This window comes from Dama dama, chromosome 22 (genome assembly GCF_033118175.1).
Source record: "Dama dama isolate Ldn47 chromosome 22, ASM3311817v1, whole genome shotgun sequence".
NCBI lineage: Eukaryota > Metazoa > Chordata > Mammalia > Artiodactyla > Cervidae > Dama > Dama dama.
This window is the reverse complement of record NC_083702.1, coordinates 57,609,868-57,633,638: the sequence shown is the minus strand read 5'-3', so window position 1 is coordinate 57,633,638 and position 23,771 is coordinate 57,609,868. Positions and strand designations below refer to the sequence as shown.

Below are 23,771 nucleotides of genomic sequence, written 5' to 3'. Positions count from 1 at the left end.
ATAAATGTGGCTGTGTTACTGTTGCTGTCGTTCAGTCGTTCAGTTGTGTCCGACTCTTTGCAACCCCATGGACCGTGGCATGCCAATCTTCACTGTCCTTCACAACCTCCCGGAGTTTGCTCAAACTCATGTCCATTGAGTCTGTGATGCCATCCAACCATCTCATCCTCTGTTGTCCTCTTCTCCTACTGCCTTCAGTCTTTACCAGCGTCAGCAGGTCGCCAAAGTTTTGGAGCTTATGTTATAGATCATTTTAATGCACATTTACCACTTTTTTTTTTTTTTGCTAATACTTATTACTTGCTGTTTTTTAAAAACCATTATTTATTTTTATTTATTTATTTATTTGACTTTGCTGGGTCTTAGTTGCAGCATGTGAGATCTAGTTCCCTGACCAGGGATCAAAACCCTGCCCCCTGCATTGGGAGCATGGTGTCTTAGCCACTAGACCACTGGGGACGTCCCTGCTGTTTATTTTATATTTATTTTAGACTATGGAAATGATGTTGGACTTTTTTGGGGGCTCAGGTGGTAAAGAATCTGCCTGCAATGCAGGAGACCTGGGTTCAATCCCTGGGTTGAGAGGGTCTCCTGGAGAAGGGAATGGCTACTCACTTCAGTATTCTTGCCTGGAGAATTCCATGGACTGAGGAGCCTGGTGGGCTACAGTCCATGGGGTTGCAAAGAATTGGACTTGACTGAGTGACTAACACTTTTACACTTTACATGGAAATGATGTTAGACAAAAAGCAAATTTGAGTGATTTTCTTATTCAAGTTTAAAATGCGTCATAAAGCATCAGAGATGACTCACAACATCAGCAATGTATTTGGCTCAGGAACTGCTAACAAATATACAGTGCAGTGGTGGTTCAAGAAGTTTTACAAAGGAGACAAGAGCCTTGATGACTGAGGAGCGTAGTAGCCAGCCATCAGAAGTTGACAACGACCAGCTGAGAGCATCACTGACGCTGATCCTTTTACAGCTACCTGAGAAGTTGCCAAAGAATTTAGTGTTGACTGTTCTATGATTGTTCAACATTTGAAGCAAATTGGAAAGGTGAAAAAGCTTGGTAAGTGGGTGCCTCATGAGCTGACCGAAAATTAAAAAAATCATTTTGAATCTTCGCTTCCTCTATGCAACAGCAACAAACCATTTCTTGTTTGGATAATGATGTGCAGTGAAGAGTGGATTTTACACAATAACCAGTGACGACCAGTTCAGTGATTGGACCAAGAGGAAGCTCCAAAGCATTTCCCAAAGCCAAACTTGCACCAAAAAAGGTCATGGTCACTATTTGGTGGTCCAAATCCACTGCAGCTTTCTGAATCCTAGGGAAACCATTACATCTGAGAAGTATGCTCAGCAAATCAATGAGATGCACTGAAAACTGCAATGCCTGCAGCCAGCATTGGTCAACGGATGGGCCCAATTCTCCATGGCAGCACCCCACCACACGTCACACAACCAACGCTTCACAAGTTGAACAAATCGGGCTACAAAGTTTTGCCTCATCCGCCATATTCACCTGACCTCTTGCCTACTGACTACCACTTCTTCAATCATCTCGACAACTTTTTGCAGGGAAAACGCTTCCACAACCAGCAGGATGCAGAAATTGCTTTCCAAGAGTTCGTTGAATCCTGAAACATGGATTTTTATGTTATTTGTTGTTGGCAAAATGTGTTGATTGTAACGGTTCCTATTTTAATTAAAAAAAGATGTGTTTGAGCCTAGTTATAATGACTTAAAAGTCACAGTCTGAAACCACAGTTATGCTTGCACCCACCTAATAGATGTTAATAATACTCCTCAAATTAGCAAAGGTAGCAAAATTACCCCCAGTTGAGAACCCCTAATATAGCGTTAAAGGGTATGTGATTCTCTGAGTAGCTAGGGCTGTTTTGCCTTCTTGTCCTTCTTAGGTTATAAATGTGCTTGGTTAGCTTAAACAAACAAACAAAAAAAGGCTTCAGGAGTGCTGGAGGTATATTCAAGACATCTACCAGTATTTGAAGATCATGAGGAGAGAAGTGGAAATGATGTGTTAATCCTACTAGGGAAGGACCTACTGTAAGCCTCCTTTTAAAGTTGACTGTTACCTATTTCACTCTTCTTTTTGTATCTTTTTCCTTATTCTTTGTTATTCTGTTATTTTGAGCTAATTTACTGAGAACCCTAACAGTAAGCCATTCCTCTCATATACCAGACACCCCAGCAAGGAGCTCAGCTTAGCTTCCAGCAGTTAAGCCTCATGAGTTCTAGCTTTTGGGTTAAGAGATGCAGAACTAAGAGCAAAGTAGCAGCTGCTTCCTTGTCAAAGGTCACAGTCCTCTTGAGGCCCAAGCAGGTCCCTAAATGGAAGGAGATACTTACAGCCTGCTTAGCCCTGAGGTTGTGTGTTTATGTGTGTTATTTGCTCAGTCATGTCTGACTCTGTGACCCCAAGAACTATAGCCCACCAGGCTCCTCTGTCCATGGAATTCTCCAGGCAAGAATGCTGGAGTGGGTTGCCATTCCCTTCTCCAGAACCCTGAGGCTATAGAGCCCTTACTTGTGGAGTCATATTCACTGCCAAAATAATAATTACTCAAGAAATAGGTCCTGTTTCTAGAAAGTATAGAATGTATCTGTTAGATGTGAATAGAAAAATAGGATGGAGTGCTTAGCAGTTCCTTATATTAGAAATGTCTCTAGGTCTAATTCTAAACTTCTACTTTAAGCAGGTATTTGAGATGGGTATTCTAAGTAAATAACTTTGCTGAATTCCAAGTAACTTTGGTTTTTGTTTACAGTTATTTGTATGTTGTACAGGCTTAAATGAGTACATCCACATGTCTATATATACTTTGCTGTCCTTTCCAAAGGCTCGTGAAAACTTTAGTGGCTGATGCTCCTCTGACTGCAGTGGATTTCATGCCTGATGGAGCCACTTTGGCTATTGGATCCTCCCGTGGGAAAATATATCAATATGATTTAAGGATGCTGAAATCACCAATTAAAACCATCAGTGCACATAAGACATCTGTGCAGTGTATAGCATTTCAGTACTCCACTGTTCTTTCTAAGGTAAGATATTTTCTTTTCAGCATTTTTTGATTGTACTAAATAAATCTGGATCAGAGTATAGAAGTCATATGTTGTCAATTATACACAGTGTACTTTTGCTTCATAATCATTCATATCAAAGCATTTATAATAATTTTAGTATAAATCCTTTTGATACTTAGTTTTAAAACTTTATTTATTTGTACTTTTCATAATTCACCGTCTTTAAAACTATAAAAGGCTTTTATGGTTCAGAGGGACACTCACATTCATCAGCGAGCTTAAGATTTCTAAGGGGAAAAAAATATTTTTCAGATGAATAGGGAATTTATAAAATATTAATGTATAGTATGGAGCATTAGAAACCTGAGCTTTTTACATATTCCATTACATTTCAGTCAGGTTTGAATAAGGGCTGTTCAAATAAGCCCACAGCTGTGAACAAACGCACTGTTAATGTGAGCGCCGGTGGAGGAGGAGCCCAGAATCCTGGAGTGGTCAGAGAAGCAGCCACCACATCCCTTGCCACAGTTCTGCCCCAGCCCACGGTAGCCGCTGTGGGAAAGGGAACAGCAGGTGCTCCTCAAGACAAAGCAGGTAACTGTTGCTTATATATAGTCCTTGGAGTTCCCATCCTGTATCCTCCCCAAGTGAATGTCGTTATCACTTTTCTCAAGAACCTAGAATTTTAATTCACTTGAGGACTTGGGTAAAATTATTAGTAGATAGTGAAAATTGAAAAAGTGATAAGTTCCACTTTAGCTCTAACTTTTTAAAAAAAAATTAATGAAAGACTCTTCACTTATTCTGTTTAGCTGAACTTCTGTTTTAAGAAATATTATCTTAAAAGCAGAATAATGCCCATTCAGAAGTACTGCTATGAACTAGATGACTTTTCATTGCATCTTTAGCTGAATCAATAGAGAATATGAAACTTTGATGCTTTCATTATGATTTGATCTCTTAGTTAAAAAAAAGCTATTAATGGCTCTTTTACTTCATATTTCAAAATGGAAAGTAAATCAGGTGGTGAAATGAATATATTTAAGTGCTGAATAGTGCCTGGCACGAATTAAGCAGTAAATTTGTCATTTGTTAAATAAAAGGGAATGAAAATGTTGCAATTTTTAAATAATTTCTATTCTGATAATCTTATCAGTTCTTAAGTGAGAGTTCATTTAGACTTTGTAAAGGTATAATGTGGTGATAAGCTTCCCCATACTTCTTGTAGAAAATACTCTTCACCTACAATAAATAATTCCCTAAATTCCTGAAAGGCTTTTTGTTTTTATTTTAAGAAATCATGCTATACTGTCAACTTTCAACATATTTTTTTAAAGTCTGCATGATATACCAGTATGTCCCCAAAGTACTCTTATCAGAATTGAACGTACTCATGTCTTTTTTGATTTTCAGGATAAGTACTTAACTTGAATACAAATACTTGGTGGTGCTTTTTCAATTTATTATGAGTTTACTATTTCCAAGTATAAGCAAAACTTTAATTTGTTATTTTTAATAGTGTGGAATAGGTTTTTTAAACAAATAGTAAGTATATTCACTATAAATTTTCTGTGAATATCTGTATCATCCTTACATAAAAATCATTACAAATTATATAGAAAATAATAAGTTTCTTATTTAAGAACTTGTAGGAATGAATACTATTGCTGTCTCTTTAAAAGAATAAATGTTGCATTAACTATATTATGAGAACTGGCATTTTTCAAAATTACTATTTTATTCATGATTTTCAAAAATTAAACAAAATAAAGATTTTTGTCATTTATTGTAATCTTGTTGAAGTCTCAGTGTCTTTCATTTAATTTTTAATAAGGAAGGTTATATGTAACAATGGCAACACTAATTTGATGTTCTAGACTTGGGTCTGCGGGGCATTATTTAATGATAATTCTTGGCTGATTAGCAGTTTCTGGCAAAATGAATGCTTACTGTGTATTCCCAAGGAGTTAGAAGTTTGTTTTATTAATTTTATTTTAAAAGAAGCGCAGACTTACAGAAAAGTTTGAATAACACTGAAAAGAACTCTTGGGCTCTGGTATGTCCTTTAGCAGATTCACCGTTTTGTAAACTCTGCCACATTTGCTTCATCATCTTCCCTCTCTCAGCTCACACACACAGGTATACGTTTTTACTCTCCTCTGAAGCATTGAGAATATATTAGGCTTCGGTCTTAGGACTGTCACCTTCCTACCTGGATGACGCTAGGCAGTTTTCTAAACCACTCGTTAGTCTCATTTTTCTCTTCCATAGATAATATTTAACATTTAGAGTTATTGTGAAAATTATCAAAAGTGCCTGGTGGATGTAGGCACCCAATGAATTATAATGTTGTAAGTATTGTCATTACGATCATTATTGTTACTATTACTTTAAGCATCATGTAAAATAAGTTTAAAATTTGAAAAAAGTTCATATGGCTTTCTACTGAAGGTGTCCTAATTTAGTTATTGAAAACAACCTCTGCAGGCTTGTTGCTGTTGCTCTTTTTCAGTAGGAAACAGCCATTGAAGAAGTGAAAAATTATACTTTCACAGTATTTTCTAATGATACCAAGCTTCTATTTCATAAAGCTCCAGAGGCTAGAGTTACTCATTCAAACATGTTAAGGACCTAGAAAAAGGAGAGGAAATTTCCTCTGTATAACCGTTTGTACTCTTGGTATAAACACCCTTCAGTGATGGTGATAAATGTTTGGTCATATTTTAACTTTCTGTGAGCTTACTATTAGTTAGGTTTATTTCATTAACCAGGCTTGGACATTTTTTAATATTTTGAACAGAGCGAATCTTTGTTTTTATCCCAGGCTTTTTCAGGTTTCATTTGAGACCAAGATGGCAAATAAAACACCTTTAAAAACAAGGACAGAAATATGCTACCGATTCAAGTGCCAAACTTTCATCAAAGTTCTTGATTCTCTAGAACTCAGTCCTTGACCCAGAAATGAGCAAGAGGTTACTGAGCCTGCAGAATTCCTCTTAAAACGTCCCTGCCCTAAAGTCTTATTTAGAGAGAAAGCAAACTTTCTGCATAGCTGCGTGTCTCTATTATTAGTCTACTGTACTGTTCTTTATGAGTTTGGTTTCCTTCCTGTCCAGAAGCTGTCCTAAGATTACTGAAGGCCTTTAAGGTCAGTAATGCTAAGAGCAGTGTGAGGTTCCCACTGTTAGTGAAGAAAAAGATAAAGAAGGGAAAAGAAGAGATCCGAAATTCACTGCATGTTGGGAAAGGGAACTAACATTTGAATACTGCTGTGTATTTGGTGTTGTACTATCTGCCTTAGAGACATTTTTTAATCATTGTAAATGACCCTGAGTCAGTCACTAACAGTAAGCTGTGCTCAGTATACTTTGTGTAAGAAAAATACATAAAGTACTTAGAAAAGTTCTATCAAAATGGATTTAAAAAATGGTGTTATATAAATAAGTTAGTTGCTTTTGAGGAGCCCTTCATTCCATGAAAATGATGGTTAACTGAGCTATTGTTTATTTGTGGTATTACCAATGATATAGGTAAGACATTAGTTTTTAGTTTCTAGCTTCTCATGATAAACTTATTTACATATAATAACTTATTTTTATATCCAATTTCTATAAGGTCTGCCTCGAAGCATAAACACCGATACTTTATCAAAGGAAACGGAGAGTGGGAAAAATCAGGATTTCTCCAGCTTTGATGATTCTGGAAAAAGTAGTTTAGGTGACATGTTCTCACCTGTCAGAGACGGTAAGTCTATTCACATCAGAGGATCATGTTCTCTTGCTCTGGTGGCCATAACGTTTTTATTCTGGCTAAAAGATGGGGATAATAGCTTCAGTCTCATGCTATTCATGACAGTTGCTGATTTTCTCAGTCCCTGAGGTGGTATCTTTCCCTTTGCCCTGAGATTTCAAATGTTATCTTTCTAAAATATATGCTAATAGTTTACACATGGGAACCAAACAAATAGCTCTCAAGTTAGCATTTTTAATTTCCACTGAAGTTTCTTGCAGGAAATTCTGCCTCCACAGACAGTCTTTTACTTGTATTTATTTCTAAGAAAGTCTGCCCCAAATCTTGGATATTTTGATAGACAGAAAATATCTTCCTAACATTAAAAAAAAAAAAATGTTCCTTTGATTATTAGTAACTGGTATTAAGGGTTTTCATGGAGAAATATGGCTGGGGGTTAGATTGCCTCATCTTTTACACTAACTGTGTATGAAAGTACCCTCAACACACACACACACTCATTCACTCTCCATAGCTAGTAGGTGTTCACACACACACATACACACTCACTCACTCACTCCCTCTTTCCTCTCCCCACATCACTAGTAGGCATTGCCATTGAAAAGAAATAAACCTAAAAAATGAAACAAAAAAACCTCTGCCAGTTTTTAAATAGAAACATTATGCATCACTGTTGTTCACTCTCTATGAACTAGGCACATGGTTTGGCTGTACTTTTTTTGGTGCTAATGTTCATACTGTTTTCTTTAATGGGATAGTCTCACTACTAACAGCAGTTTTATCAACAGTATGGGGTAAATTTCTAGAGGACAATTTGGCAGACGTAAATATTCATACTTTTCGTCCTGTTAATTCCATTTCTATAAGTTTACCTTAAAAGATGTTCAGAGAAACCCTCAGAGATTTGTGTTTGCTGTTTATTTATAATAATAAAAAACAGGAGTGAATCTAAATGTCAGCAGCATCAGGGTGTTTAATTTATTATATCCACTCATGATCTTATAAAATTTAATTTTTTACTTTAACATTGTCTTTCAAAATTTTCTTCAACTAATTTCACAAGTGGAAAGGATAAATATATATGTAATGGTACAGGATTATTGTGTCTTCTACCTTACCCTGGCTTGAAAATGACTCCTTAAATTGCCCAAATTCCTACTTCTGTCTAATAAAAGAGGAAGGATTCCTTTCTTTCAGAGTGAAGAGCGGTCATACTACATAGTTGAGGGGTAAGGAGAGGAAAGATGCGGGCAAAGCAGGTAGAAGTGGCTTGGGCTGGAGATCAGAAAGGTTTTGGAGTTTAGTACCCAACTGGGGATCTTTGTTTATGAGAATCACTGGAGTGATTTTTTATTTGAATTTAATTTTTTAATTGAAGGGGTTTTTTGGAAGTATTTGAGTTACAAATAAAATCTTCTTTAACGGTGTTTGATGGTAAAGTACAGGATATAAACTCCCTTTTAATTGCTTTTGCTATTTAAAAAAGATATGATTAGAATTTGAGCCATATGCCCTTCCATTTATTAGAGTTTGATATTAATAAGAAAAAATGTTGATACTATAGTACTGGTTTTCACTGTCAAGAGGTTTGAATTTTAATCTCTAAGAGTCAATACTACTTAGGTAAAAGGCTTCATCTTTTTGTGCCTCAGTTTCTTCATCTTTTAAATAATACCTTTGCTTTTGTTAGGAAAAAATGAGTAACTTCTAAAAATGTGTGTTGTATGATTGCTGCTGCTGCTGCTGCTAAGTCGCTTCAGTCGTGTCCGACCCTTTGCGACCCCACAGACAGCAGCCCACCAGGCTCCCCTGTCCCTGGGATTCTCCAGGCAAGAACACTGGAGTGGGTTGCCATTTCCTTCTAGTATGATTACTAGATGTAATACACACATGCAGACAGAGATATGAATGAATGGAGTTATAGATGAAAGTCCTACTCGTGTGATAATCACGTATGATAATTCATTGGCCATTTGCACTTCTGGGGAATTTTTAAGTGACCTTTCCCCATTTTTATGTTAATTCATTAAAATTGAGATAAGCAGTTTTTGGTTGTTAATTCATAACTGAATAATATTACAGTATTGAAATATTCTTAAACATATTCTGTCATTGAAAAGATGTTAATAAAACCTTAATTTTTAATTAACATTGTATTGTTTGCAAAATATTTTTACATTATTTCAGTTGATCCTTAAAACAGTTTTCTGAGGTGGTCAGGGCATTGTCCCCATGATATAAGTGTAGAAACTGAAGCATAGTTGGTCTTGTCCAAGGTTACAAAGCTGTTAAGTGATATAGGCAGACCTGGATTACAGGTCTTTGGAGCCTTCTCCAGTGCTTTTTCTAGTATACCTTGCTGTCTCATTAAATGACTCTATACCATAGAATTATCTTTTCATATTTGCTACCATGCATGAAGGTAAAAGAACGAAAAGAGAATTTTTAGGAGTACTAGCTTTACCTTCATTTAGATTTTTCTTCATAAAATCATTAGTCTCTGAACTCTTTAGGGAATGGATAGGAAGCCTAAATTGCCATGGCTTCTTTTTGCATTTTTTTAAAAATTTTATTTTCTAATTTTATTATAGATGCTGTAGTTAACAAAGGAGGTGATGAGTCCATAGGCAAAGGAGATGGTAAGAACCATTGAGAAGTGGTTTTATCAACCTTAAAAGTGATTTTGTGTTACCTACTTCTGTGTAACAAATTACCCCATCATTTTGAAGCTTAAAAGAATATTTATCATCTCATAATTGTGGATTAAGAATCCAAGCATGGCTTAGCTGGATGCCTTTGGTTTCAGGTATCTCACCATGCTTTAACTCGGGTGTCAACAGGACTGCTGTCATCTCAGAGTATGACTGGGCAAGGATCTGCTTCCAAATTCACTCATGTGGCTGTCGGCTAAAGATACCAGTCCTTCCTCATGTGGGCAGCTGACAGCACAGCAGCTGACTTCACTCAGAGCTGGTGTGAGACGGAGAGGGCAGTCAGGATGGAAGCTAAGGACTTCCCTAGTGGTCCAGTGGTTCAGAATCTGCCTGCCAGTGCAGGCGTCACAGGCTCGATCCCTGGTCCAAGATGATTGCACATACCGCGGAGCATCTAAGCCCGTGCACCACAGCTACTGAAGCCCATGCCTTAGAGCCTGTCTGTACACCTCAGCACGAGAGGCCGCTGCAGTGAGAAGCACATGTGCAGTAATGAAGACCCGGCACGGCCAAAAGTAAATAAATGAAATATTTTTAAAAAGATGGACGCCACGGTGTGTTTGTAACTTAACCTTGGAAGCGAGGTCCACCACTTTTGCTATAAGCTCTTTGTTAGAAGCAAGTTCCTAGGTCCAACCCACATTCTAAGGGAGGTGACTGTATGAGGCTGTGGATCCTTGGGAGGAGGCACGGTTCTTGAGGAGCCATCTTAGAGGCTGTCTACCAAGATCCACCACAGATACATACCAAATTGACAGTTTTATCAATTAAAACAGTCATCATGCTTTGCAGTTTTCAGCATATCTTCACATACAGTATCTCTTTTATACCTCATCTTTTAGGGCAGTGGATATCATCATTCATAAGATCACTTAAACAGTCACAAAGAGTTTTACAACTTTACCCCAAAAACTCAAATGAAGTAAGGGGTAGAGCTGACAAGTGAACTTGTCTACTGAATCCAGATCCCATGTCTTCCTATTCTGTTAAAATATCTATTATGTTAAGTGCTCTTCTTAAATATCCAAGACTGGGGGACAGTCCATGTAAGTGCTGGCTTTTTTCTTTTCTTTTTCAGGCCTTGACTTTCTACCACAATTGAACTCAGTGTTTCCTCCAAGAAAAAATCCAGTAGTTTCAAGCACTTCAGTATTGCATTCTAGTCCTCTTAATGTCTTTATGGGGTCTCCTGGGAAAGAAGAAAATGAAAATCATGATCTGACAGCTGAATCTAAGAAAATGTATCTGGGAAAACAGGAATCTAAAGACTCCTTCAAGCAGGTATCTGCCTGTAAATGATATTGAACTCACTGCGTGTGTTTATTACTAGCAAGTATAATGCATCTCATCACTAGAAAGCAGGCAGCTGCCACTGGATATGTCCTAATTATTGACAGTGCTGTGCACTTACTAGGTGGAAAATATTCTTAAATCTTGATGTCACATGTTAGAAACTGAAGAACACTTTTGAAATCTGTCTTTGGATATGTTGGAGGTAACAGCAGGTATAATCTTACATTGTTTTTTTCCCTAAGACAAGATACTTGATTTAACTGTCTGTAAGAATATTTTATCCCTGAATTCTTTTAGAATGTATTTTCATTGCAGCACAAAGCACTGAGTTGGTGGTTCTTTACCCTAAGTCTTAGAGCAAATTGACGGTGCTGAGAATGTGATTCATCATCATTACCTTCTGCTGTAATCTAATAGGGTCTATTGTTTAGTATGTCTATTTCATATTTATCTTTTAGAATGGTATTGAAAAGATATTTAAGAAATATGAAAATTTTTTGACTTATTTTTCAAATATTCCTGACTAGTTATCACATGAGAGTTTGGGGATTTATTTTTTATTTATTTTTTGGCCTGTGATTGCCATCTTAAATGATATTCAACAGCAGATTCTTAGTAAATAAGTTTTTCCTTGTCATCATCAAAATCATCAAAATTGTTTTTGATTAGTAAAGTTAATTATTTTGCCATAGCCCTAGCAACATTTTCTTTTCTCCTTCAAGATTCCTTTCTAGTCTTCCTTTTTCTGACCCTGTTTACTGGGGAAAAATAGAGAAAAGTAGATACAAATTATATGGGTAATATGGATAAAACCAGAATTTTTTTAACTTTTTATTTTGTATTCATAGCCAGTTAACAAGCAGTGCTGTGATAGTTTCAGGTGAACAGCAAAGGGACTCAGCCATCCACATACGTGTGTCCATTCTCCCCCAGGCTCCCCCCCATCCAGGCTGCCACATAACATTGAGCAGGGTTCCCTGTGCTGTACAGTAGGTCCTTTGGATAAAACCAGAATTTATATATTAATTATTTATTTTAAATGTGAAGTTTGCAAAGTTGATCTCCGGTGCTGAAACTGGAAATCTAAATGCCTCTCCATCATCTAACCAAACAAGAAGCCCTGAGAAATTTGAAAAGCCAGAAAAAGAAATTGAAGCCCAGTTAATAAATGAACCTCCAGGCAATGGATCCTCAACTCCAAGTAAGTACATAAAACTTCTGATGTTTGAGTGTTAAGTTGAAAACTCCCATTATTTAACTTGTAAAGGATAAGTTGACATTGATCACAGATGAAAAAGTTAAAGGAATTTAAAATTTGTGTCACTTCTCTAGTGCATGACTCTCTTACTAGAAGACAATAAAATGAAGGGTTAAATTCAACCAGATTAATTTGGTACTCTTTGGGTATGAATTTCATTTTCAATCCAATATGTAAGTGTCTTGTCTACTGTGGTACAGATAGGAATATAATATAGGGTCATTAACTACCTGAAAATGTCTTTTTCTTTTTCCATATTAAAATTCTGTCTATATAGAGTTCATGGCAGAGACCCTAAAAACTTGGTCACATTTAAAGCAATATTAGGTTTAGCGATGAGAAGCTGTTTTATATAAATACCTGTATTTTGAGGTTTCTGTGGATATATTGCATTAGCTTAAACTCTAGGGCTTTGCCTGAGAACTACTTTGCTCCTGTGTCCCTTCTGTTTATTTCTAATAGTCTTGGTTCATCCAGCAGCTTGTCACATTCATTTTTTGTAAGAGAAAATGGTTCAGAGATCCTTTAAGACTTAATTCCTCTGTCAGATGTTATTGCATTAGGCAGTTGGCAATTTATATATATATATATATATATATATATATATATATATATATATATATATATATATATATATATGAATGACTATTAGAAATAATGTCATAGAAAGTTTCTAAGACTTGTATTCCAGACAGTGAATTTTTCTAAATGTCATAGGAGCACTGTTTTTTTTTGGGGGGGGGGGGGAACGGGGTTTGCCAGTTTTTTAGGCTTTCTCATGCTAAATCATATGTAGAAGTGTTTGATGTCTCTTAGTCCAAGTTGACTATTAATATTTTCTCAAATTTTTGTTTCAGATCCAAAGATAGCATCCTCTGTTACTGCTGGAGTTGCTAGTTCACTATCAGAAAAAATCGTTGATACCATTGGAAATAGTCGGCCAAATGCACCGTTGTCATCTGTTCAGATCCGTTTTATTCAGAACATGATACAGGAAACCCTGGATGACTTTAGGTAATTGGGAAATTACTCTTTCTATCTAGACTTTGACTAGCTTTTTTTGTTAGGTGTAAAACCGTAACTATGAGCAATGGTGGTGGTTACTACTTTTGCCTAGGTTCTGGGATCTGTAGAAACGTAGAAGACATGATGAGCTTTGTGAATCTTTAAGTGCTGAATTTAGTTTATATCAGCTAGGAAAAGGCACGTTTCCTTGGGGCAGTTATTAGAGGACTTGACAGTGTAGTGGCTGGCTGCCATTGTGAATTTTTTTATCATTAAAATGTGGACAGATTCTGATAGGCTCAAATAGGATTCCTACAATATTTATAGACCACCTGTTAACTATGCTATGTGCGGTAATGTGGTAGAGAAAGATATTTTTAAAGGAATTCTGAATATTTTCAAATAGAATGTGTCAGAATATACCTGGTCGCTCAGACGGTAAAGAATCTGACCCCAACACAGGAGACCCAGGTTCGATCCCTGGATCAGGAAGATCCCCTGGAGAAGGGAACGGCTGCCCACTCCAGTACTCTTGCTTAGAGAATTTCATGGACAGAGGAGCCTGGTGGGCTACAGTGGATGGGATCGCAGAGAGTTGGACACAACTGAGCAACTCACACACAGAAAATTATTAACACATAATTTTAAGAAGTTCTTGCCTGGATCTGCCCTTGTCTTCTCATTCTGAATTTTGAAGATTGGAAGAATGTTCTAGAGTGTTGGTTCCTTTTACGTGTCTTCTCAATAAATTTTGAAAGCTCTTTTCATGTTTTTTTTTTTCCCCTTTCTGACCCTTACTTACTTAGTACTCTTGCTCAGATTTGGAATGTCATGAGCAAGAATGTTGGAGAAGATGTGCAATTTTTGTTGTTACATGTTTCTTTTTAATGTTAAAAATGTTTTGAAAAAAATTTAAATGTTAACTATATTTTTAAAGAAAAATAATCATTTTGACTTTTTAAATTAATTAATTTAAATTGGAGGATAATTACTTTACAGTATCGTGGTGGTTTTTGCCATACAACAACATGAATCCCAGAGGAGGAAATGGCAACCCACTCCAGTACTCTTGCCTAGAGAATTCTGTGGACAGAGGAGCCTGGTGGGCTGCTGTCCATGGGGTCATACAGAGTCGGACAGGACTGAAGCGACTTAGCATGCATGCATGCATTGGAGAAGGAAATGGCAACCCACTCCAGTATTCTTGCCTGGAGAATCCCAGGGACGGGGGTGCTTGGTGGGCTGACATCTATGGGGTTGCACAGTTGGACATGACTGAAGCAACTTAGCAGCAGCAGCAGCAACATGAATCAGCCATGGGTGCACATGTGTCCCCCCATCCTGAAAGCCCCTCCTACCTCCCTCCCTACCTACATCCCTCTGGGTTGTCCCAGAGCACTGGCTTTGAGTATCCTGCTTCATGCATCGAACTTGCACTGGTCATCTATTTTACATGTGGTAATATACATGTTTCAATGCTATTCTCTCAAACCATCCCATCCTTGCCTTATCCCACAGAGTCCCAAAGTCTGTTCTTTACATCTGTGTCTCTTGCTGTCTTGCATATAGGGTCGTTGTTACCGTCTTTCTAAATTCCATATATATGTGTTAATAGACTGTATTGTTGTTTCTCTTTCTACTTACTTCACTCTGTATAATAGGCTCCAGTTTCATCCACCTCATCAGAACGGACTTAAATGTGTTCCTTTTTATAGCTGAATAATATTCCATGGTGTATATGTACCACAGCTTCCTATCCATTCATCTGCCGATGGACATCTAGGTTGCTTCCATGTCCTGGCTATTGTAAGCAGTGCTGCGATGAACATTGGGGTACACGTGTCTCTTTCATGTCTGGTTTCCTCAGTGTGTATGCCCAGCAGTGGGATGCTAGGTATGGCACTTGTTTCCAGTTTTTTTAACGAAATCTCCACACTGTTCTCCATAGTGGCTGTACTAATTTGCATTCCCACCAACAGTGTAAGAGGGTTCCTTTTTCTCCACACTCTCTCCAGTATTTATTGTTTGTAGACTTTGATAGTGGCCATTCTGACCAGCATGAGATGATACCTCATTGTAGTTTTGATTTGCATTTCTCTGATAATGAGTGATATTGAGCATCTTTTCATGTGTTTATTAGCCATCTGTTATGTCTTCTTTGGAGAAATGTCTGTTTAGTTCTTTTGCCCACTTTTTGATTGTGTTGTTCATTTTTCTGGTATCATTTTGACATTTATAATGTGTCTCGTATGTATTGGTACTGAGGATACAAAAACAGGTGATCTGCCCACAAAGACATATATAGTGTGTCCTGCTATGATGTGTGTTTCTTTGATGTGAAGTAACTCATTTGTAAATAGGGCAGTGATGACAGTATGATGAGGAAGTTTAGTTGGTTCATGTAACAGCTACCAAAACAAAGAACATGAACACAGGTGGAGGCTGCAAGCCACCGATTTATGTCCATCTCTTTCTCTTCCCTTCCTCTTAATTTGGTTAGGCTATGTGCTGTGTGTTAGGAAGTGCTTATTTTGTGATTTTTTTCCCCCCATCTTTGGGCATTTTATTTTTGACTTCATGCTTGAGAGCCCCAGTCCTTCCTCTTATCTTCTTTCCCCTTTTATCAAGTAATCCTCACTTTTATTAGGGTAAAATCTTTGATTATTCAGTATTTAAGCTGTGCCAGTATTTTATTAGGATTTAATTGTTAGCGCTCTGGTTACAAAGTTTATATAGATTTTGAGTGATCTTTCAGAGTCCTTTTCCTTTAAATTCTGTTATTTTCTTTTCTTTTTTTTTCTTTCTCAGTGTTATGGTAAGAATACTTACTATGAGATCTGCTCTCTTGGAATTTCAAGTGTATAGTGTAATGGTATTGCTAACTGTACACACGTGTTGAACAGCAGGCCTCTTGAACTTACTCATTTTGTGTAACTGAAATTTTCTGTTCATCAGTTAGCATCTCCCTGTTTCCCTTTCTCCCCAGCCCCAACACCCACAATCCTGTTCCTTGCTTCCATGAGTTTTCTTAGCTATCTGGTGACTATTTTATTAGACTTCTCATGCACATGGACTATGCAGTCTTTGTGTCTCTGTGTCTGACTTATCTCACTTAGCATCGTGTCCTCCAGGTTCACCTGTGTTGCCACATGTCACAACTTCTTTCTGTTTTAAGGCTGAATAATATTCCGTTTATGCATATGCCACATTTAAAAAAATCTGGTCCTATTATTTTCCATACATTGTTTTTAAAAATATGAGCTATTTCAGGAATGTGTCTGTGGGGAAAAAAAGAGCAGAATTGTCTGGATCCAGCTAATATCTGGATAAGATGATGTGGAACAAAGCAGTGTTGAAAAGACAGAAAGGGAGAAGTTACGCTGGGGCAAATTTAGAAAGAAATCACTGTCCTGCCTTCAGCTTTCAGCTTGCGTTGTGTGCCCATACCTAGGGCGTGAGGGCGGCTAGGGGCCCCTGTCCACTCTTCTTCCCCTCCATCACCCATAGGCAGCCTCTGCTTAGACACCCACTGAGGGCCTGGAATGACTCAGAGGATTTCTGTAAATTTAGCTGCTCTTACTTCAGCCTTTAGTATGTCTTGCCAGCCAGACCTTAGAACAAGGTGCAGATGGGGCTCTCTGCTAGCTGCTCACCCTCAGCCCGGAGGCAACCTTTTCCGTGAGGGCCTTCATGCTTCAGGGGGGTCACTCAGTTCCCCTCTGCTGCCCTAAGTCTTCACCAGGCTCTGTGCCCCAGGGGGGCGCTCTTTCAGCCTTCCTGCTTTGCCCCTAATTTTTATAGAGCATTCAGTGAAGGCCTGTGGTGAAAAGTTGTTGAGTGAATGGAGACTTTATATTTGGCTGGGATTCCTTGGGATTCTAAACTCGCGGCAGTCTTCACTTGGCCTTTAAAAATCTAGAGAAGTTTCATCTAGTTCTCCTTACCCTGTCAGTGGCAGCTTTCTTACCTCACTGCTGTTGTCAAGGATGAAAACAATTGTGGGTCTCTCTTCTTTTGGAGGGACTCACCATTTTCTGGATTTAAATTCACTTAGATTTCTTTGTACTCTCAAAGTTGAATTTGTTTTCGAATGTATGATTTTATAGGTTATCTGGCTTGTGCTCATTATTAGAGTTGGAGAGCTTGCATCCTAGGCAGAAGTCTGCAGGTTTACTTCTGTTGTCTTTCAAGATTTATGTTTCCTCTGGCAAGCAAATCGCTTCCTGGATTTTTAGTTTGTTTCTGGTTTTTAATCTTGGTGGGTCCTGAACTTTAACCTCCAATTCTAAAGCATCACAAGGCCTCCCAAATCCTTTTCTTCTCTTTAGGGGCCAGTTTATGTTTGGTTTCCTGCCATCTAACCTCAGTACAGGCACAACTTAGGAGTCAAAGATGTCTTGAGGGGGAAATTGCACAGTTTCAGGTTTACTTTCTACTGGTACCCCCTGCCCAGAAACCTTGCAGCTCTGACTGCCTTGGGAGCTCTGAATTCTAATACTCCCCAGCCCAGTGAGACTGTCTCAGACTCTGGGCCACTGCGTTCCCTCCCAGTCTCCCTTCCCCACACTGTGGAATCAGCTCACCCCCAGAGGTGAGCAGACGTAGTTGTGGAGCTTACCTAGTAGATCCCCTTGTTTACGGTAGCGCAGAGTCGGACACAACTGAAATGACTTAGCAGCAGCAGCAGCAGGGCTACCGGTCCTGGCTGCCTCAGTGGTTCTGTGGCGCCTTCACCTCTTGTTTCTGTTTCTTTGTGTTTTTAATACAGCATTTGTCATAGCTAAAAACAGGAGAGAAACTTTTTAAAAAGTACTTGTCATTGTTGCAATAGAAAGAATAAGATACTTGGGAATAAATCTAAGGATGGTAAAGATCTGTGTAGAAGAACATTTAAAAATGTGTTAGCACTAACAAACATGGGAAGATGTTGTGAGCCGTCAGTTCTTTTAAATTGGTCTATAAGGTTGAACGCAATTCCAATCAAATCCCAACTGGGCTTTTTGGAAGAAGATGATGAGATAATTCCAAAATGTATATGAAAAAAGGAAGATCTGAGAATAACCAAGGCACCAGAAAAGAATAAGGTTGAAGGGGACTAGTTTGTCAGATAGATAAGCTATAATTAAAGTAGTGTAGCATTAGCACAGAGTGGACAGATTTTGCAAAGGAATCAAATGTATCCCAAAGAAGCCTATGTATGTGTGGAAATGTGATATATCACAGAGGAAATGTATAGATCCCTGTTCCGTGCTATTTAAAAAATCAGTTCCATACAGAGTAGAAGTTTAAATGGAAGAAGTTTAGGCATTGTAGGAGAATTTATATATGACTTCAGGTTTAGCAAGTTACTTAAATATAAGAGGGTACACTACCTATAAAAATAGATTGGTAAATTTACATTAATAGTAGGTTAGTAAATTTGAGAATGTCAGTAGGAAGTGTTCATCCAGGACACCATTAATAAAATGAAAAGACAAAAGATATCTGCAGTGCTCATATAGCCAATAGAGGATCAGATTATGTAAAGAACCGTTATGAATAATTTCTTTTAAAAAGACATTCAATAGAACAACAGTTTAAAGACTTAGACAAGCATTTCACTGAAGAATAGTATATGAACATAGGTAAAGTTGCTCAACCCTGCAAATTAACCAGAGAACTGAAAATGCAATTGGTTACCATTTCATACCCAGTAGATGGAAACACAGTTGTAAAGTCTGGCAACACCAAGTCTTGGTGTGGATGTAGAGCTAGAGGAACTCTTTTTATTCTGATGATGAGCATGTCCATTGATACTACCACTTTGGAAAATAATTTGTATTATTTTGTAAGTCTGAACAGTGTATCTTTCCATCATACCTGTGACTCAGCATATCTTGGATATATTATCTACAGAAACTGGCACATGTGGGTTGGAAGACAGATACATTATTGTTTATAACAACATTTTAATAATAAACACTTATAAATAGCTCAATTTGACAGAAGAATGTACACTAGTACAGATCAATGAATTATAAATAGAATATGACCTTGAAAACATGATACTGGATTATTTGTAACTGTACACTACTCAGGACTACATAGGATATGGTACCCTTTTTGTAATGCTCAAAAGCAAGCATAACAAAAATACATTGACTACAGATTCTATGTTATGCAAAAATACATAAATACACACATATATATTTTAAAAAACATTTCTTTGCTCTGACAAATTCCAGGGAATAGTGACTTCTTTCTTGGACTTCTCCCAGGAGTGAAGTGAGCAGCACCACAGGAAGCGTCTGTGATTTTCATTATGTTCTAGCCCATAATTTCTGTGGCAGTGACACACAGATATTCCTTTTATTATTACATTTCATAACTTTTATGTCTTCTCTTTCTTTTTGGCCATGCCATGTGGCTTGTGGGATCTTAGTTCCCCGACCAGGGGTTGAACCCTAGCCATGGAAGTGAAAGCCCAGAGCCCTAACCACTGGGCCATCTGGGAATTCCCACTCTTATGGTTTTGCAGGCATGACTTAATTGCATTTTCTTGAGTAAACCTCTGTTATAATTAGGATCTTTGCATTCTGCTGGAAGTTTTTTTTTTTTTTTAATAGCTTAAATGTTGATAATAGTTAAAACATTGTAACCTAGAGCATTATCTGTATTTCACTGTAACATAAACCTGTGTCTTTCCTTAATGATGATTTCTGTATTAAGGAATGTAGTGTAATGAGAGTTCCGGAGGTAGACAGCTGGGTTTATATCCTAGCTGTAACATGTACTAGTTGTGTGACTTTGGTTGAGTTATAACTTCTCTGTGACTCAGTTACATGGGTAAAATAGAGGTGGTAATTCTACCTCGTTGTGAAGAGTAAATGAGTTCTTACATCTAAGTATGAGACACAGAGACTAGCACACAGTAAATAAATACTAGGTGCAGTGGTATCTTTACTATTATTATAATAACTGTTAACAGTAATGTGAAATAATAAGAGTATAGTCATTTTCTTGAGTGATTCTAGAATTGGTAAAACTGCTCTAATTCTAATAAACATTATATGTTCTCCCCTAGAGAAGCATGCCATAGGGACATTGTGAATTTGCAAGTGGAGATGATTAAACAGTTTCATATGCAATTGGTATGTATTGACATGTTTTATTGTAAGTGTGCATAGCTGTGGATCTAAAAAGTCCATGAAAGGGTGATGTATTCTTACTTAGTTATACCTAATTGCTAAGAAATAAAGAGTGTTTTAGAAATTTAGTAAATAAAATAGATTTTAACTAGTCACTCTTCTTTATAACCTGTGATAGTTAAGGCTACTTTTTCACAGCTAGTTTTTTTTTTGGGGGGCAGTAAGTAAGCAAACACCTTTCCAAATGTGCAAATGTAAGCTTTCCAAATATGTAAATTTTACCAGTGCTCTTTCATTTATATTAGCAAAGTAGTAAGGGTGGTTAAATTGAGAAAAAAATTACTTAGTTAATCGAACATGAGAAAAATGATAGCTAAAAATGTGTAAAACAATGTCAAATAAATGTGAAATGCCAGTAATTTGAAAAAAAATTTTTTTCCCCCTTTTCTAGAATGAAATGCATTCTTTGTTGGAAAGATACTCAGTGAATGAAGGTTTAGTGGCAGAAATTGAAAGACTACGAGAAGAAAACAAAAGACTGCGGGCACACTTTTGAAATTTCAGTGAATACTTTGATGTTTTGTAATTTGGGGAAGGTTCTGACAACACAGAACTACATGAAATCAGTATTGTTTTCATAACCTCTGGGAGAAAAAATTTTTTTCAGTAAAAGGGTGATGGGATTTTATACCAATCACTATTTCATCTTTTCTGTCAAACATATTTATATTTTTGTATTAAAAACTGTACACTATGTCATCTGCCTAAGAGGAAAGCCAACAGAGTCTTTATTTTATGGAAGCTTTGGCTATACACTAAGTGCCCTTTTTCATGAAAAAATTGTGCAAAAAAATAGGTTATGTATGTTTTTTAATCATCCTTTCTAAACATAATATTTTTGGTTGACAGTTGCCTTCCAAATTTTTTTGGATGTTTGATGATTAAAGAGTGTGATATACCTTCTATTTTTATGGAGAAAGTAAGTTTAATTGGTGTTTTGTGTTTCTAAGCAATTGACTAATAAAACACAAAGTTGGTTAGTAATTATTTTGTTAACTTGGTTAAGTCAAGTATAACTATTATTTATTACTTGTACATTTGATAAGAAAATTTTCAGATTTTGAATTGCACAGATCACATTATATCTATTGCATTACTCTTTTATACTTCTAACTGATCACTACTCTGATTGATATTTTGTAGTTAATTTTACCTATGAAAACTTTTAAGGGTTTATAAGACTCAATCAGAACTGCGTATCTGCTGATTATCTCATTAATTAACAGCATAAAATGTATACTATAATGTTTTAGTCACTATGAATCAGCTTAGTAATCAGTGAAAATTTCATATTATACTAAGTATTACAGTATTAGTCCATTTTTTCTTCTCCCAAATGAGGTGTGGTTTATTTTGTTCTGTGGTTTAATATCATTAACTTTCTTTAATCCTTTTCTGTGCTGTATGTAATATTTTTATATTATTGACCCACTATAAAATAAATAAAAATTTTTTTAAAAAAACAGGAAGGTTAATTGTCAAAAGAATTTACACCTCTTTGACAATAAGGGAATGTTGCATGCTGTGATCTACATTTTTAGTGGTATAAGATTAAGAGGGCCGCTGGCTTATTTGCCTCTTGTAGTCTCTTGTCCCAAAGATTTAAACTATACCTTGTATATAGCACTCCTGCTCAATTTTAACTTTTGAGATGAAAGTATTTACTAAAATAAAAAAGAAGTCTAGCTGGATTACTAACTTCTTCCTTCTAGGTGATGAAAGATTTTAAGGATATATTTAGTAAGTGTAAAGTACTAATAATTACTTCAAGAAATAAATTACTTTGTCTTAGTGGAATACATTTGTATTAAAGCATAAGGGAGCTTCCCTGATGGCACCAGTGCTGAAGAACCCACCTCCCAGTTCAGGAGACATGAGACCCAGGTTCAGTCCATGAGCAGGGAGATCCTCTGAAGGAGGGCAGGGCAACGCATTGCAGTATTCTTGCCTGGAGAATTCCCGGGACAGAGGAGCCTGGCAGACGGCAGTCCATAGGGTCGCAGAGAGCTGGAGACACTGGAGTGACCTAGCACGCAAAGCATAAAGGGACGCTAAGATAATCTCTCTTTCCGGACAGGTAATGAAAGCATTATGGCTTGTAACAAGTTTTACCGCATATCATTATCAAACAGATTTAGAAGACATAAAAGTGTGTTTTGCATTATCCGTTAATATTTTCATATTGCCTTTTTCTGTAAATGCACATAATGTATATTAAAAGAAGTTAGATAAATAAAATAATTTTGGTAACCTTATGCATATAGATGAAACATTTTTTGTCATGGAATTTAAAAGCTAAGTAAGTAAAAAAAGTTAAATTTTAAATGGTAAAAATGGGAAATCAGAAATTGAATTTTAGCCTCTAGCCAAAATAGAATAATAGAGATTAGATTTACACAATGCAACCAAATTTTAAAAAGACACAAAATACTTGAAATTCGAGTTTTCAAATACTGAAGTTTTAAAAATAAACTCAACTTGGAATTCTTTACCTAGAGAAAATATCTTTAAAAATTAAAAGTAAAACTTCTTCAGACCTAGAAAGGTTGAAAGAATTTATCACAAGCTAACTTTTGCCCTACAGGAAACATTAAAAGTACCAGATAGAAATCTGCTTCTATGCAAAGGAATGAAGAGCAACAAAAATGGTAAATATGTTAACAAATATAAAGCCTTTCCCCCCCTTATTTTAAATTATCTTTAAAGGGTAGCAGACTATTTACTTTTTTTTTTTGTGACAGTCGCTCAGTTGTGTCTGATTCTTTGAGACGTCATGGCTGTAGCCCACCAGGCTCCTCTGCCCATGGGGTTTTCCAGGCAAGAATACTGGAGTGGGTTGCCATTTCCTTCTCCAGGATTAGCAGACTATTTAAAGCAAAAATAATAACAATGTATTATGTGGTTAACATATACAGTGTTAACAACTGTAAAGTGAAATGTCTGACAAGAGTATCTATCTTCAAGGGTGGGAGGAGGGAAATGAAAGTATACTACTCTAAGGTTCTTTAACTGTGAAGCAGAGTACTACATGAAAGTAGGATGCTACAAGCTAAACATGTGTACTGTAAACCCCAAAGTAACCACAAAAGAAAAACAGTTCTAGTTAGTAAATCAACAAAGTTGATAAAATGTAGCCATTAAAAAAAATCCAAAAGAAGCAAAGAAAAGAACAAGGGGCAAAGAATAAATGGGACAACAGAAAATAAACAGTGAATGGTAGATTTAAGCAGCAATATCAATAATTACATTAAGTATAAATTATCAAATACCCTTATGAAATTGAATTTTTTTATCTAGCTGTATACTAAATCAATGAAATCCACCTTAAATTTGAAGATACAAATAGTTTAAATACAAAAAGTTGAAGTAAAGAGTTAGTATATATACTGAACTGAATGGAAATAAAAGCAGATTATCATATTTTGTGGGAATCAGCTAAAGCGGTACTTACAGGTAAATTTATATCATTAAATATCTTTATTGGAAAAGGAAAAGGCTCAATAGCATTAGCTT

At 36.6% G+C, this 23,771-nt stretch overlaps 1 protein-coding gene across 2 annotated transcripts in view; it reads left to right on the top strand.

Annotated features, from left to right (window-relative positions):
* Positions 1-22,513, top strand: part of NEDD1 (NEDD1 gamma-tubulin ring complex targeting factor) — a 44,636-nt gene extending 22,123 nt beyond the window's left edge. For both annotated transcript variants that reach the window (XM_061125596.1, XM_061125595.1), the window contains 9 exons: positions 2,868-3,069; positions 3,447-3,645; positions 6,667-6,795; positions 9,393-9,440; positions 10,594-10,796; positions 11,856-12,009; positions 12,924-13,080; positions 20,135-20,201; positions 20,650-22,513. In XM_061125596.1, the coding sequence (XP_060981579.1) occupies positions 2,868-3,069; positions 3,447-3,645; positions 6,667-6,795; positions 9,393-9,440; positions 10,594-10,796; positions 11,856-12,009; positions 12,924-13,080; positions 20,135-20,201; positions 20,650-20,754 (1,264 nt within the window). In that variant the 3' untranslated portion in view covers positions 20,755-22,513. The remainder of the gene's footprint in view (positions 1-2,867; positions 3,070-3,446; positions 3,646-6,666; positions 6,796-9,392; positions 9,441-10,593; positions 10,797-11,855; positions 12,010-12,923; positions 13,081-20,134; positions 20,202-20,649) is intronic.
* The last annotated feature ends 1,258 nt before the right edge of the window (positions 22,514-23,771 follow it).